The sequence below is a fragment of the Cebus imitator genome, unplaced genomic scaffold, assembly GCF_001604975.1.
Source record: "Cebus imitator isolate Cc_AM_T3 unplaced genomic scaffold, Cebus_imitator-1.0 Scaffold170, whole genome shotgun sequence".
Lineage (NCBI taxonomy): Eukaryota > Metazoa > Chordata > Mammalia > Primates > Cebidae > Cebus > Cebus imitator.
In genome coordinates this window covers 4,002,514-4,017,126 of record NW_016107485.1, presented here as the reverse complement: position 1 = coordinate 4,017,126, position 14,613 = coordinate 4,002,514, and the positions used below count along the sequence as shown (strand labels likewise).

The window sequence follows — 14,613 nt, the reverse complement described above, 5'->3', positions numbered from 1 at the left end:
TAGAGCCAGCATGTCCTGAGCATCTATTGTATGCTTAGGCGTGCTCCCTAGCTTTTTTCTGGGATTAACTCACTCTACTCTCACAACAACCCTGTGAGATAGAAATGGTTATACCTGCTCATATCATGGAGGGAGAAACTGAGGCACGAGGCAGAGAGACTTGCCAAGGTCAAAAGCAGTGTTCGGATCTGGCCATTGTGGTCACTGGCCTACCCTGTGCCCCAGGAGCTGCTGCACATGGCAGGGATTGCTGCAAAGATGTGCCTCCTGACTTCCTTTTGGAGGCGGCTGAGCCTCAGGTCGCATGGGGAAGGACCGGGCCGGGGTGGAAGGAGCACAGGCTTCAGTGCGAAGCCCTTTCAAGCAGATGAACCAACTCCTGGAGAGGTAGTGCAGGTCCACTCTGAGGTGTACCAGGGCTGGGGGCCGTGGGTGGTCTACTTCCTGCCCAGGAGCGGAGGCTGAGTGTGTGCCTGGCAGTCTCCAAAATGCCCCTCACGAACATTCCAGGGATGCCCTGAGTGTTCACTGGGTGTTGGGTCTGCCCACTGCTGGACACGCATGACAGTTGGCCTCTTCTGGAGGAGTTGAGTCCCCCAGCTGAAGACACCAGAGATCAGCTGTTGAGATCAGGCAGAGAAGGGGCCAGAAGGTGGGAGACAGGGGAAATGGCTGTTAAGACATCAACTGTCTGAACCACGGAGGCGGCTGGCAGGGGCCAGGGTGCGGCCAGCCAAGGGCACCCTGGGGACTGAGCTAGGACCCTGGTCAGCGCAGGCAAGCTCAGGACCACGGAGAGCTCCACAGGAGCAGCCCATCACCAAATGACAGCTGTCAGTGTGAGTCTGCCCCTGGGAGGCTGCTGCCTGCTGGCCAGCTCCCATCACAGTCAGTGGCCTCCGGGGAGCACCTCCTTTCTCCCTGGCCAGAAGCCCCCAGCTGGGCTCCACCTGAGTTCTGAATGTGAGGTCATGGCTGGGTCACGGAGTTTGGGCTCGTTGGCTTCCCTCCCTCCGCCCATCAGCCTTCCAAGCATAGCCCAAAGAAAAACAGCAAAAGAAGAGGGAAGAGGGAGGGAAGGAAGGAAGTCTGTCCAGCTCAGACCGTCCAGGGCATGGCCACTGCCTGAGGCCTGCTGCCATCCCACGTTGGCCTCGGACTCCCGTGTCCAGGATCACCTGGCTGCCAGAAAGCGCCTGGCCCATGCTCTCCCACTTACCCAACAGACCCAGGTCCAGCCAGACACAGTGGCTCACAACTGCAATCCCAACACTGGGAGGCCGACGTGGGAGCATCACTTGAGCCCAGGAAGTGAGACCAGCCTGGCAACGTAGGGAGACCTCATCTCTACAAAAAAAAAAAAATGTTTAAATAATCAGCTAAGAGGTGGCACATGCCTGTGGCCCCAGCTACTCAGGAGGCTGAGGAGGGAGAATCACTTGAACCCGGGAGTTCGAGGCCACAGTGAGCCATGACCACCCCACTGTACTGGGCCTGCCTGGGCAACAGAGTAAGACAGAACCCTGTCTAAAAAAATTTTTTAAGGCACAGGTCTCTGGAGCTGAGTGCAGCTCACAGGGTGTCTGGCAGTGGGGTGGGGGTGAGACATCAAGCCCCCCTTCTCCTGGAGTTTCAGGAGGTGTGGCTTCCCAGCCTGTGCTCCCTCCCCACAGGAGGTTTAGGTTTTGCTCCCTTTTGCTCAGTACCCACCCGGGCTGAGGCCATGCCGGGGACTCACCTCCAAACCTCTGCTTCTACTGTGCCCCCACCCAAAGGCTCACTGTTTCTCTTCTCTGCCAGGCAGAAATAATAATAGGGAGAGGAAGAGCTAGCACTTATCATTGAGTGCTTACTGTGTGCTGCTAGGCATCTCATGTGGATTTTTTTCAACCCTCACTATCGATGAGAAAACAGAGGTACAGAAAAGTGGTTCACCTGCACAAGGCCACACCAATAGGAGTGGCAGAGCTGGGATTTGAACTGGGGAGTCTGAGTACATGGAAGTGATGTGAGGGAGTTGTGGAGGTCCAGGGTAGTGCAGGGTGGTCTCATTGAGCACCTGCTGTGTACATTCCCTGCTCCAGGGAGTTTGTATGCCAGCTGGGAAGACAGACTTCTAGGGGAAAATAAGTTTAGTGTTGACCAGGGCTGAGGCTGTAGCTAGGTCTCTCTGATTCTTACTTGAAATAAGTAGGGCACAGATAATGATACCCATTTTATAGATGGAGGAGTTGAGGCTGAGAGAGGTCAGGTGACCTGCTCTGTTCATAGTGACTATAAGAACATCGATGACGATGAAGAGCCAGGGGGAGATTGAGACAGTCTGGGATGGGCTCTGGCTTGGGGCAGAGGTGGGTGCTTTGGTTCCAGGGAGGCCAATCTTGGCACAGAGCAGGCATCTAAGAAATACTAGGTGAATTTTAACAAACTGAGTAAGGGCCAGGGTATGGCATCTGCACTAACAGAGATCAGCCTTGGCAGTGGGAAGGAGCCGGAGAGGGGTTTTGTCCTTAGAGAACTGCCTGCCTGGGCCACAGACAGCAATGGCCCAGCCCAGGGGAGGCCCCGAGTCCTCACTCAGCTAACGTTATTCTCCAGGCAAGTCCTGACCACAGTGACCCTCTTGGCATCCTGAGCTGCTGGAGGACCTCAAACCACGTACATCCAGGGAAGTGGTTGGGAGTGGGGCAGCGGGCTGAACGATGCCTCCCATACTGCAGCTCCCACTCCCCGAGGCCGCAGGGGGACAACAGACATAAAGCATCTCCCACCCATCCCTCAGGTGAAGCTTCTAGAGAGCATGCTGCAGAAAGCATCTGAGGTTTGGATCCAGAGACCAAGGTTAGCCCGGGACCTACTGCTAGCCAGCTGTGCGACCTTGGCCATGTCCTTCATGCTCAGTCTCAGCATTGTTGTCTGCAGGAGAGGCAGTGGTTAGGGCAAGGCCCTGCAGAGAGTGATGCTGGCTACAACCCCCAGCTCTGCCGGGTAGGGCCGGCCTCCTCCACCCCAGTCAAGGGCTGGTCCATTCTTCCAGTGCCTGGGGCCACCCAGTGTGCTGCCTTGCTCACATCCAGCTCTTCAGCAAATCCAGCAGAATCTGAGCACACTTTACAACCTACACCCTGGGGGAAGCCACCCTGACTTGCCTGGGCAGTTCAGTGTGGCCTCCTGGCTTCTCCTGCCCTCCCTTGAAGTGCGTGTCCATTCTCAGCAGAGCAGCCAAAGCGAGCCATTCACACCAAGGTCAGGCCATGGCCTTCTTTTCTTCGAATCGTCCAGTGAAAGCCACATTTCTAGCCATGGCTCCAGGCCGTGTGTGACCTGGGTTCATTCCCTGTCCCCCCACATCCCTTCGCTTGCTCCATCCCACCCGCCTTGATGTTCTTCACTTATGTGCACACATTCCTGCTGGGTCACCGGTTGTGCCTTTTGCCTGGAACATTCTTCCCTGGCACCCTCTCCTGCGTGGAGTCTCTGCTCACGTTGCCTCCCCAGTGAGCCTGCCCTGCCCTCCCCATTCATCACTGGACGCATGACGCACTCCTTCCTGCCCGTTACCCGCTTTGTCTTTCTCCGGAGCACGGTCCCTTTGGGTGTGCAGTCTTCCGACCTGACTCGTGTTTGTAGCATACACAGGCTCCTGCCTGCTGGGTGCCCAGCAGGCTCCCTGAGGACAGGGATTTTGGTTCATCCTGTCTCCCTCATATTCCCAGTGCCCATTGAGATGCCTGGCGCACAGGGGGCTCTGGCAGGATTCTTGCTGAATGAGTGACGTGGGTTGGTGGGCACCCTGTGGCATGCTGTGTGGATCAGATGCCACAGGGGCTGCACCATCCACTGGGTTGTCTTCACTGGTCACAGGTGGACTCCTCAGGGGCCCTGTCACCCCACTTGGGTTGAACTCGGCAGCTGGAAGGGGCTCAGAACAGCTTTACCACTGAAAGCAAGCCCATGAGTGACCCTACAGGACCCAGTGTGATCCTTCTATTTTGCAACGCTTTGCGTTGCATCACCTCCCTGACCTCGGTTTCTTTGTACAAGGGCACCTGCTTCGTGTTGGGAGGATTCAGTGCAGTCACACGCGTAACATGCTTAGGACATGTTACAGTGCCTGGGGCACTGTCAGCCTCAGTGATAGTTTTATTGCTATACCTGATGGTTTTCTGATGCTTTGTTGTTTTTGCTTTTGAGATAAGGGTCTCAATTCCACGCCCAGGCTGGAGTGCAGTACTGCGATCTCAGCTCACTGCAGCCTTGATGTGCAGAGGGCTCAAGCAGTCTTCCCACCTCAGCTTCCCAAATAGCTGGAACCACAGGCACAGGCCAGCACACCCTGCTAATTTTTTTTTTTTTTTTTAAGAGACATAGGGTTTAGCCATGTTGCCCAGGCTGGTCTCAAACTCCTGGGCTCAAACAATCTGCCCGCCTTGTCCTCCAGGCATGAGCCACTGTGCCCAGTCTTGGTGAAGCCTTGTAATGGCAGCAGAAATGCCACCAACCGGGACCAGTTTGGGTCCATGGCTACAGCCCACAGCCGGGACACCTGCACTATGGAGGCATCTGGTGGTCCCACCTGTGGTGAGGGAGAGAGGCGCTGGCTTGAGAACCAGAACTTATGTTCAAGTCCTGACTCAGCCACCTCTTTAATGTCCTTTGGGGAAAGTCTTGCCATCTTTTTGAGTCTCGTTTTCTCCTTCTATTAAAACAGGGCAGTTTAAATGACCCACCAGGGTGGTTAAGAGACTTAAATGAGACCCTGAGTGCCAGTGCTTATGTATTTCATTTTATTTATATGCTGTCTCAATCAAAAAATGAAAAGATAGGAATTGAGCTGAAAAGGATTGAAACTATGCAGGCAGCTGCAAGTGAAGGAGTCCAAGAAAATGTGGTCTGTGAGGCACTGTTGACATGCTCTGGGCTAACCACTGTGTGCTTCTGAGCCTCCTAGCAACCTGAGTGATGAGGGAAACATGCTCAGATCCATGATTCTCAGCAGCAAGCCAGACTGAGGCCTTATCAAGCAGCCCTGCCCTGAAGGCTCCAGTGACTCAGAGGGGAGCTCCCAAGCACTGGTGAGTCCGTGCTTAGAAGGGCACAGCTGGCTGCAAGTAACTAGATCCTAAAAGGCAGCCAAGGGGCAGCTGGGTCAATCTGACCTCAGCAGGTCCACAGAGGCCCTTTATGCCAAGCAGGCTGTTTCCTTGCCTCTCTGGGTTCCTCTTACCTTGCTTTGCTAAAGCCTTTGTTCGTGCTGCCAGGGGATTTAGAGTCTGAACGGCAGTCCCAGGCCAGGCCCGCCACATAGCTTACACCAGTTGTGTAACTTGGAGTGTGGTCCACAGAAGCAGGTCCCAAGTAGAGAAAAATACCCCACTAAGGCCAGGCGCAGTGGTGTTTACTGGAGGATGGATATCTGAGCTTGAACAGGGCAAGCGCTGCCCTGACTGTTGGGATCAGCAGCTTGGCTGCTCTTTACCAGCCTACTCAGGACTTCGCCAAGGTGAGGCCACGAGGGGCACCTGGTGCAGGGGCATAGCTGCCCACTTCACACTCCAGCTCTGTTGTGACTTTGGGCAGGTCCCTGAGCCCCCTAGGTTCTGGCTTCCCCCTCTATAAAATGAAAGAGTTGGAGGAGATGGTCCTTAAATTTTCTAGATCAATCATGTCATGATTCTGTGCCTTATGACTATGTGGCTTAGAGAAGATTAAATTGGGGGCATCTAGCCTTGAGCATTGAAAGGAATAAGAGCTTATTGAGCATATGCTACATGCCAGGAACTCTGTGCCCATTTCACAGATGGAGAAACTAAGGTTCAGAATGATGAGGAGCCTTGTTGGAAGCCACGTGCCTATCTCTCTTTTCTTTTTTCTTTTTTTTTTTTTTTGAGATGGAGTCTTGCTAGAGTACAGTGGTGTGATCTCAGCTCACTGCAACCTCCACCTCCCAGGTTCAAGCAATTCTGCCTCAGCCTCCCGAGTAGCTGGGATTTACAGGTGCCCACCACTACTAAAGATGGGGTTTCACCATGGTGGGCAGGCTGGTCTCAAACTCCTGACCTCAGGTGATCCACCCACCTCAGCTTCTCAAAGTGCTATGATGTGGTAAAACCCCATCTCTACTAAAAATACAAAAATTAGCCAGTCATGATGGCACACACCTGTAATCCCAGCTACTTGGGAGGCTGAGGCAGGAGAATCGCTTGAACCCAGGAGATGGAGGTTGCAGTGAGCAGAGATGGTGCCACTGCACTTCAGCCTGAGCAACAGAGTGAGAATCCGTCTCAAAAAAGTGAAGGGGAGAGTATGACCCAGAGAAAGAACCAGAAATAAAGAGAAACCACAGATGGAAACATTTTAAGGGGAAGAATGTCTAAGTAGAAGCACAGTGCCAGATGCCAAAGGCGAGGTTTCTTTCTCAGCCTCTTCTGTGACTCGGTGGGTCCCCCCGACAGGTCACTGGTCCCACTCGGCCCCACCCAGCATTTTCATTGGTCAAATGGATATAAACTCCTGGCCTGCCTGCCTGCCTGCCTGCTTAGGCTCAAGAGTGAAATGAGCTGGATTGCTGCGGGCGGAGGTGCCCTGTGGCTCTACAGCTCATTTGTAAAATGGGCATCCAAATTCAGTGTGGGGATTGGCTAATGGTGACATGCTGATATCCGTTTCCTAGTTGTGACAAATGTACCTAGTGGTGTAAAATGGGAGCAAGGGGGTAAAGTGTGTGAGCTCTGTGCTGTCTTTGCACCTTTTCTGATAATCTACAAATATTCTAAAATTAAAAGTTTATTTAGGCCAGGCATGGTGTCTCACGCCTGTAATCTGAGCACTTTGGGAGGCTGAGGCGGGCGGATCACCTGAGATCAGGAGTTCAAGACTAGCCTGGCCCACATGGCAAAACCCCATCTCTACTAAAAATATAAAAACTAGCTCGGTGCGGTGGCGTATGCCTGTAATCCCAACTACTTGGGAGGCTGACAGGGGAGAATTGCTTGAACCTGGGAGGCAGAGGCTGCAGCAAGCCAAGATCGCGCCACTGCACTTCAGCCTGGGTGACAGAGCAAGACTCTGTCTTTAAAAAAAAAAAAAGTTGATTTAAATTGGAGAATAAGAATATACAAGCATCTCCATTCCACAGCCATAAACTAATTGATAAACTGTATAAATGGTTACATCATGAGTCACTCATGAATACAGAGTGATTCATTCACAGTAGCCATGTAATGTGGAATTTAAAAGGAACTAGTACATTTATTTCTACTGATACCAAAATCTTTTTTTTTTCTTTTCTTTTTTTTTTTTTTGAGATGGAGAGTCTCACTCTGTTGCCAGGCTGGAGTGCAGTGGCATAATCTCTGCTCACTGCAACCTCCACCTCCTGGGTTCAAGCGATTCTCCTACCTCAGCCCTCCAAGTAGGTGGGATTACAGGCGCACACCACCATGCCCAGCTGATTTTTGTATTTTTAGTAGAGGCAGGGTTTCATCATGTTGGCCAGGATGGTCTTGATCTCTTGACCTTGTAATTTGCCTGCTTTGGCCTTCCGAAATGCTGGGTTTACATACATGAGCCACTGCACCTGGCCCAAAATCTTTTAAATCTATCATTGATTGAGGAAAACAACTTGGTTAGACTTAGCATCCGATATGGTAACATGAAAAATATTAAACCAAGAACAGAAAAATTGCATATAAAGCCTGAGACAGACTTCAATTTTTTTTTTTAATGGAATCTTGCTCTTGTCGCCTCGGCTGAAGTGCAATGGCGCCGTATCAGCTCACTGCAACCTCCACCTCCTGGGTTCAAGTAATTCTCCTGCCTCAAGTAGCTAGGATTACAGATGTGTGTTACCATGCCTGGCTTATTTTTAAATGTTTTTAGTAGAGACAGGGTTTTACGATGTTGCCCAGGCTGGTCTTGAACTCCTGACCTAGTGATCCACCCACCTTGGCATCCCAAAGTGCTGGTATTACAGGCATGAGCCACTGTGCCCAGCTGACCTCAAATTTTTATGCCTGGAGATTAGTAAAGGGCATGGGATAATGAAGGGAAATTTTATTTTTCAGATGGGGTCTCGGTCTGTGCTCCAGGCTGAGTGCAGTGGTGCAATCATGGCTCGCTGCTGCCTTAACCTCGAGGGCTCAGGTGATTCTCCCACCTCAGCCTCCTGAATAGCTGGGGCCACAGGCACATGGCACTACCCCTGGCTAATTTTAAAATTTTCTGTAGAGACAGGGTCTCACTACCTTACCCAAGCTGTCAAACTCCTGGGCTCAATCGACCCTCCTGCCTCAGCCTCTGAAAGTGTTGGGATTACAGGCATGAGCCACTGCACCCGGCCTGGTTTTATTCTTTAAATATGTTAGAATTAAGTGTTTTCCCTTGAGACCTGTGAGTTTTCTTCAGTGAAAAAGTATTCAAAAGGTTTGTAAGCATGTCCATAAGAAAGAAGATAGGAGAGGAGGGGCAGGACCCACAAGGGCAGCCTGCAGCCTGCTCTCCCACTGCTGTCCTGGGGCAAGGCCTTCATTGCGGGTTAAGCCTTTCCCAGGGGTGCATTTTGCTCCTGGAGCCAAGCCTAGCAGTGCAGCCCCTACAGTCAGGGTGGGGTGGGCCAGGCAAAGGAGGAGCCTGCAGAGGGAGCACGGTGGTGGCCTGGGGGTCTCGGGGAAGGGCTGCCCGAGCATGCGGGTGTCCTCAATGCTGGCGCTTCCAGGGGCCTTGGTACCGCGAGTTGACTCGTGGGGGCCGGAGGTCACTCTATGCAGGGGCAAGGCGCTGCTGGCTAGGACGTTCCCCGGCCAGGTGGCAGCAGAGGCCTCCTAGGTCCCCTTCCTGGGAAAGGAGCCTGGGCCGCCCTGACGGGTCTGCCATCTCTCTCTCTCCCACAGGATGAAAATGAGACGCTACAAGCTCTTTCTCATGTTCTGTATGGCCGGCCTGTGCCTCATTTCCTTCCTGCACTTCTTCAAGACCCTGTCCTATGTCACCTTCCCCCGAGAACTGGCCTCCCTCAGCCCTAACCTGGTGTCCAGCTTCTTCTGGAACAATGCGCCAGTCACGCCCCAGGCCAGCCCCGAGCCGGGCGGCCCCGATCTGCTGCGCACCCCGCTGTACTCCCACTCGCCCCTGCTGCAGCCGCTGCCGCCCAGCAAGGCGGCTGAGGAGCTCCACCGGGTGGCCTTCGTACTACCCGAGGACACCACCGAGTATTTCGTGCGCACCAAGGCCGGCGGCGTCTGCTTCAAACCCGGGACCAAGATGCTGGAGAGGCCGCCCCCGGGACGGCCGGAGGAGAAGCCAGAGCGGGCCAACGGCTCCTCCGCCCGGCGCCCACCCCGGTACCTGCTGAGCGCCCGGGAGCGCACTGGGGGCCGGGGCGCGCGGCGCAAGTGGGTGGAGTGCGTGTGCCTGCCTGGCTGGCACGGACCCAGCTGCGGCGTGCCCACCGTGGTGCAGTACTCCAACCTGCCCACCAAGGAGCGGCTGGTGCCCAGGGAGGTGCCGCGCCGCGTCATCAACGCCATCAACGTCAACCACGAGTTTGACCTGCTGGACGTGCGCTTCCACGAGCTGGGCGACGTGGTGGACGCCTTCGTGGTGTGCGAGTCCAACTTCACTGCCTACGGGGAGCCGCGGCCGCTCAAGTTCCGGGAGATGCTGACCAACGGCACCTTCGAGTACATCCGCCACAAGGTGCTGTACGTCTTCCTGGACCACTTCCCGCCCGGAGGCCGGCAGGACGGCTGGATCGCCGACGACTACCTGCGCACCTTCCTCACCCAGGACGGCGTCTCGCGGCTGCGCAACCTACGGCCAGACGACGTCTTCATCATCGACGACGCCGACGAGATCCCGGCCCGCGACGGCGTCCTCTTCCTCAAGCTCTACGACGGCTGGACCGAGCCCTTCGCCTTCCACATGCGCAAGTCGCTCTACGGCTTCTTCTGGAAGCAGCCGGGCACCCTGGAGGTGGTGTCGGGCTGCACCGTGGACATGCTGCAGGCCGTGTACGGGCTGGACGGCATCCGCCTGCGCCGCCGTCAGTACTACACCATGCCCAACTTCAGGCAGTACGAGAACCGCACCGGCCACATCCTGGTGCAGTGGTCACTGGGCAGCCCCCTGCACTTCGCCGGCTGGCACTGCTCCTGGTGCTTCACGCCCGAGGGCATCTACTTCAAGCTCGTGTCCGCCCAGAACGGCGACTTCCCGCGCTGGGGTGACTACGAGGACAAGCGGGACCTGAACTACATCCGCGGCCTGATCCGCACGGGGGGCTGGTTCGACGGCACACAGCAGGAGTACCCGCCCGCAGACCCCAGCGAGCACATGTACGCGCCCAAGTACTTGCTCAAGAACTACAACCAGTTCCGCTACCTGTTGGACAACCCCTACCAGGAGCCCAGGAGCACGGCGGCAGGTGGGCGGCGCCACAGGGGTCCCGAGGGAAGGCTGCCCGCCCGGGGCAAACTGGACGAGGCGGAAGGCTAGGGCTGCATGATCTGATAGGGCGCATGGCAGGGCGGGGTTGGCGGCCCCCTAGCGCTATCTCCTTGCCTCCTGCCAGCTCCGTGGTTCTTGAGGGGACCAGGTGTGGGTGAGGAGTACAGATGAGGGTAGGGTTTCCCTACTGAAGCCCTTGTGAATCAAGGGTCAGGCCTTTGAGCTCAGAAAACATCTCTCCTGCTAGGAGAGGGTGCAGACCGTGACATCTGGGTAGCCCTTCTGACTGTCAAGACTGCTGTGGCCAGGAGGTGCCACTGGAGTGTGCTGGTAGTACCTGGGTAGCAGGGGAGGGCAAGCAGAGTGGGGGAAGAGAGCCTGAAGGATCTCATGGGGCAGCCTCTGGGGCGTGGCCAGGCCGGGAAGAAGCCCACCATTTGGCATCCCAGGGTCTTGGGCTCGAAGTGGGAGACTGGCCTGCCAGGAGGACCCAGGGCTCTGTAAGTAGATACATTTGGGTCCAGGAGGAAGCATGGACGCCTGGGAGGGAGGGGATGAAAAACTGCATCGCACCAAGAGGAGGTGCTGAGGGATGCTTTGCAGGGTTGTCAGAAGTGCTGGGCCAGGAGACAGAACTCCACCCCCTGCCCCAGAGGACAAGACGTGGCTGCCCTCGGGGGGCTGGTGCCTGAGTCTGTTTCTGTCCCCTCAGGCTGTCGTGAGCCAACACAGGGGCCTGAAGAACCCTGAGGAACTTTCCTTTTAGTTCCAAGCTGGCCCTGGCATTCCTTCCCCCGTTGTTACATTGCTGTCTTGTGGACTGTGCACTCAGTCCTTGCAAGGCCAGGAGTCCAGTTGCAGGTGGGGCCTTGCTGGGGCAGTGGGGAGGTGAAGACTGACATGAGGCCTCCGCACGGATCCGTCTCTCCCTCTCCATCACGCCTTCCTTCTGATACCCAGTCCCAGCTGTTCACTGTCCCAGGTGCAATCACTGTTGTGCCCCTCCTTAGGGCTGGGAGCCAGGAAGGGGCCATGAGGCTGTCCTGGGCCCAAGAAGGGACAATAAGGCCAGTTGTATGCTTCCTGTTCCTCGTAGCTGGCCTTGGTGGGGGTGTCTTTGCTCGAGTAGACTCTAAGCTGCTGTGATTAAGCGACCCTGAAATACATGGTTTAACCAAGAGGGACACTGGTTTCTAATTAGTCTAGAGTGAGATGGCTCAGAGCTGGTAGGACAGCTGTGCGTTTCTTCATACGCACCTTCCAATTCTGGGTACAGAGTGGCTGCTCCAGCGCCCAGTCCTGTGTGTATCCAAGCCTGGGGGAAGCAGAAATAGGCAAGAAGGGCATACCCGCTTCCTGCTAAAGGCATGAGCCAGAATTGGCAGGCTCACCTCTGCCGGCCTCTCATTGGCTGGGACTCAGTCACATGGCCACAAGCAGCTGCAAGGGAATCTGGGAAGTGTAGTCTTCAGCGGGGCCACCATGTGCCTGGCCTCACCTTGGGAGTTCTCTTATTGATGGAGAAGAGAATAGATATGGGGAACCAGTAGCATCTCTGGGAGAGGGGAAGGAGGCAGCAATAACTCAGTCATCGGATCCAGATTTCATTGTCAGAGCTTCTGGAACAGCTTGCTCCTGTTCCCCTCACTGTGTAGCCTAGGGCCAGGGGCAGTGAGGAGTTTGCACTCTGTGGGAAGGGGAAACACCCCTCGGCCCCTCAAGCACTACCCACTGATGCCGGTGTGCAGAGTTGGCCTGCGGAATGGCTCATGTTTGTGCGTGCGTGTGTGTGTATATTTATGGGCATGGGTGCATGCTTGGTGTGTATTTGTACATGTCTGTATTGCTGTGTCCCTGTAAATATATGCTTGTGTGTGGATGGGGGAGCCCAGGCCCAGGTGTCCTCTTCCTCAGGCCTGTGGCCACACCTCCTGCAGCTCCCCAATATGACTGAGACAGAAAACCCTTGGGGAGCCTAGAAAGCAAAGCTAAAGGGGATGCAGGGTCTGTCCGTCTGTCTGTCTTTCAGTCTGAGGAATGAGAATTCTGATCTGAGGGCTGTGCAGCTGAGAGCCCACTACCTCCCCAGACCCTCTCGACCCCAGCCACATCATCCCACCCATCCCCTACCCCTACCCTAGTGGGCTTTCTCTGGTGTCTTATCGATAGGAGTTTCCTGATGGGCCAGGAGAGGAGGGCATCTCCTTGCCACAGCTCTGTCTGGGTTAAGTGCCCAGTGAGGGCATGATGTGGGGAGCTGGCCTCAGAGCAGCTGTTGGTAGGCCAGTGTGAAGTGGGCTGAGGGGCTCTGACCTACTCTTGCTCCCATCTAGGGACTGCCCCCCATGGAACTCCTCCTTTGAAGTCACAGCAGCCTTCCTTTCTGTTTCCTCTTGGGGCCGAGGGGTAGCTCAAGAAGTCAGGGGATCCCTGTGGCTCTGGGTCAATCCAGGCAAGGCTGCACCCCATGGACAGGGAATCTCAGGGCTCCTGATCATGCCTGGGCCCTGGCCTGGGGCCTCCCTCCTTGGCAACTTCCTCACCCCATGCCCCTGGCACCCTCAGTTGCTGTGGGGATGCCCCTCCAGGGCACCAGCTCAGGGCTAAGGGAAGGAAGAGCTGCCAGGCCCTGCCTTCCTCACAAACCTGGTGGGGCAGGTCCTGTTCACAGCAGTAGAAGTGAAGGCCTCGCCATTGGTGAAGAGGACAGCTGTCAGAGGCGTGGGGGTCCAGGGCACGGCGTTGAAGAGTTTCACATATATCACAGCATACACTGGGAATTTGGGGGGGAGCAGAGGAACCCAGGGCCACTCCCTCAGTATGAAAGGAAACCAAGCTGAATGTGACCACCGGCACACTGCTGCCGCGTCCCATGTCCACATTTCCCCCTGGTAATAACTGGCCCCAAGACTGAGACCCAAGGAGGCCTGTCCGTGCCAAGAATCCAGGAAGCATGGCTGGCCCTGTCCACCCATGGGTCATGTCAGTTTCCAGGGGCAGCATGGGAGAGCTTTGAGGGCAACAGGAAGAGTCCAGGTGGGGAGACAGGACTTGCCCAAGCAGAAGGCAGGACCCTGGGAAATGTATAATTTAAGGACATCAATAATAGTATTATTTTTTTTGTAAGGGAAAATCAATATGTACATTCTGAAATCATTTTCTCTGTAAATGGTTGGATTTCATTTCACCCTTAAAGGGATGCTTAAAGGAGAAGATAATATTAATAATAAAAACAGCTACAAAGTCTGAATTGTGTACGTTGTGTGGCAGGCTTGTAGTTGCCCTGGGGCAGGGAGGGGTGGGAGCAGGTGGCTCTGGTCTTGCTAAAGACACCCTTGCTACTGGATCAGTGGGGTGCAAGACCTTCCCGAGGACTGGATGGCCAGCGGGGAGAGGGGACTGCAGGGAGCACCTTCACTTAGGTACGAAGTTTCCCCCAGCGGCAAGTGGAAGCAGCTGGGAAATGGAAGATGCTCGGCCGAGGTCTGGCGGAAGGAAGCAGAAGTGAGCCAGGCTCCTGGGACCAGGAGCGCCCACCCCCCTGCAGTGGGTAGGGGCCCTTTTGGGGATCTGAATGAAGGTTTTGGTGCCTCTGCAGAGAGGCAGTGGTTCTCCCACAATTCTGCTCTGGGGCATCGAAACAAGTGCTGCTGCCTCAATGGCTTTTCCTGTCGGGTTCTAAATGCCTCCGCCAAGGTCACAGCCGTGCAGATTCTGGACCTGGACTCCCAGGAGCAGGCATCTCCCTCCCATGGAGCTGACCTTGGACTTGGCTTTGGACAGCACCTGGAGCCTTGGAATGTGGGGGCTTCTGAGGAGCTTCCTCTGGGTCAGGTGGGCACTGGAGTTGTCCTGGGGATCCCCTGTGTCAGTCCTAAGGACAGTCTCAGGTGATGTGAACAGATACTCTTTTAGCTCTGCCATAGTCCCCTGTGGGTCGGCTGTGCAGCTTCCATGTTAGAAGAGGAGACAGAGACCCAGAGTTGGGAGGCGGCATGTCTGAAGTCCTGGTGGCCTGTGTTTCCTGAACACTCACAAAGTGTCACGCCTGTGTCAGTCTGACACCTGGGGGCTGGGACTGCCTGGACTTCCAGCCACACTCACAAAGCCCAAAAGTTACCTGCTGCAGGTACTTGGAGTGGGGATGGGGTGGAGGTTGAATTGCAC

The 14,613-nt window shown here is 55.3% G+C and overlaps 1 protein-coding gene across 3 annotated transcripts in view; it reads left to right on the top strand.

Moving 5' to 3' along the window:
- The window catches only part of MGAT3 (beta-1,4-mannosyl-glycoprotein 4-beta-N-acetylglucosaminyltransferase), a 37,437-nt gene extending 23,741 nt beyond the window's left edge, over positions 1–13,696 (top strand). For all 3 annotated transcript variants that reach the window (XM_037744374.1, XM_017544576.2, XM_017544575.2), the window contains exon 2: positions 8,892–13,696. In XM_037744374.1, coding sequence (XP_037600302.1) covers positions 8,892–10,494 — 1,603 coding nt within the window. In that variant the 3' untranslated portion in view covers positions 10,495–13,696. The remainder of the gene's footprint in view (positions 1–8,891) is intronic.
- Positions 13,697–14,613: the final 917 nt, after the last annotated feature.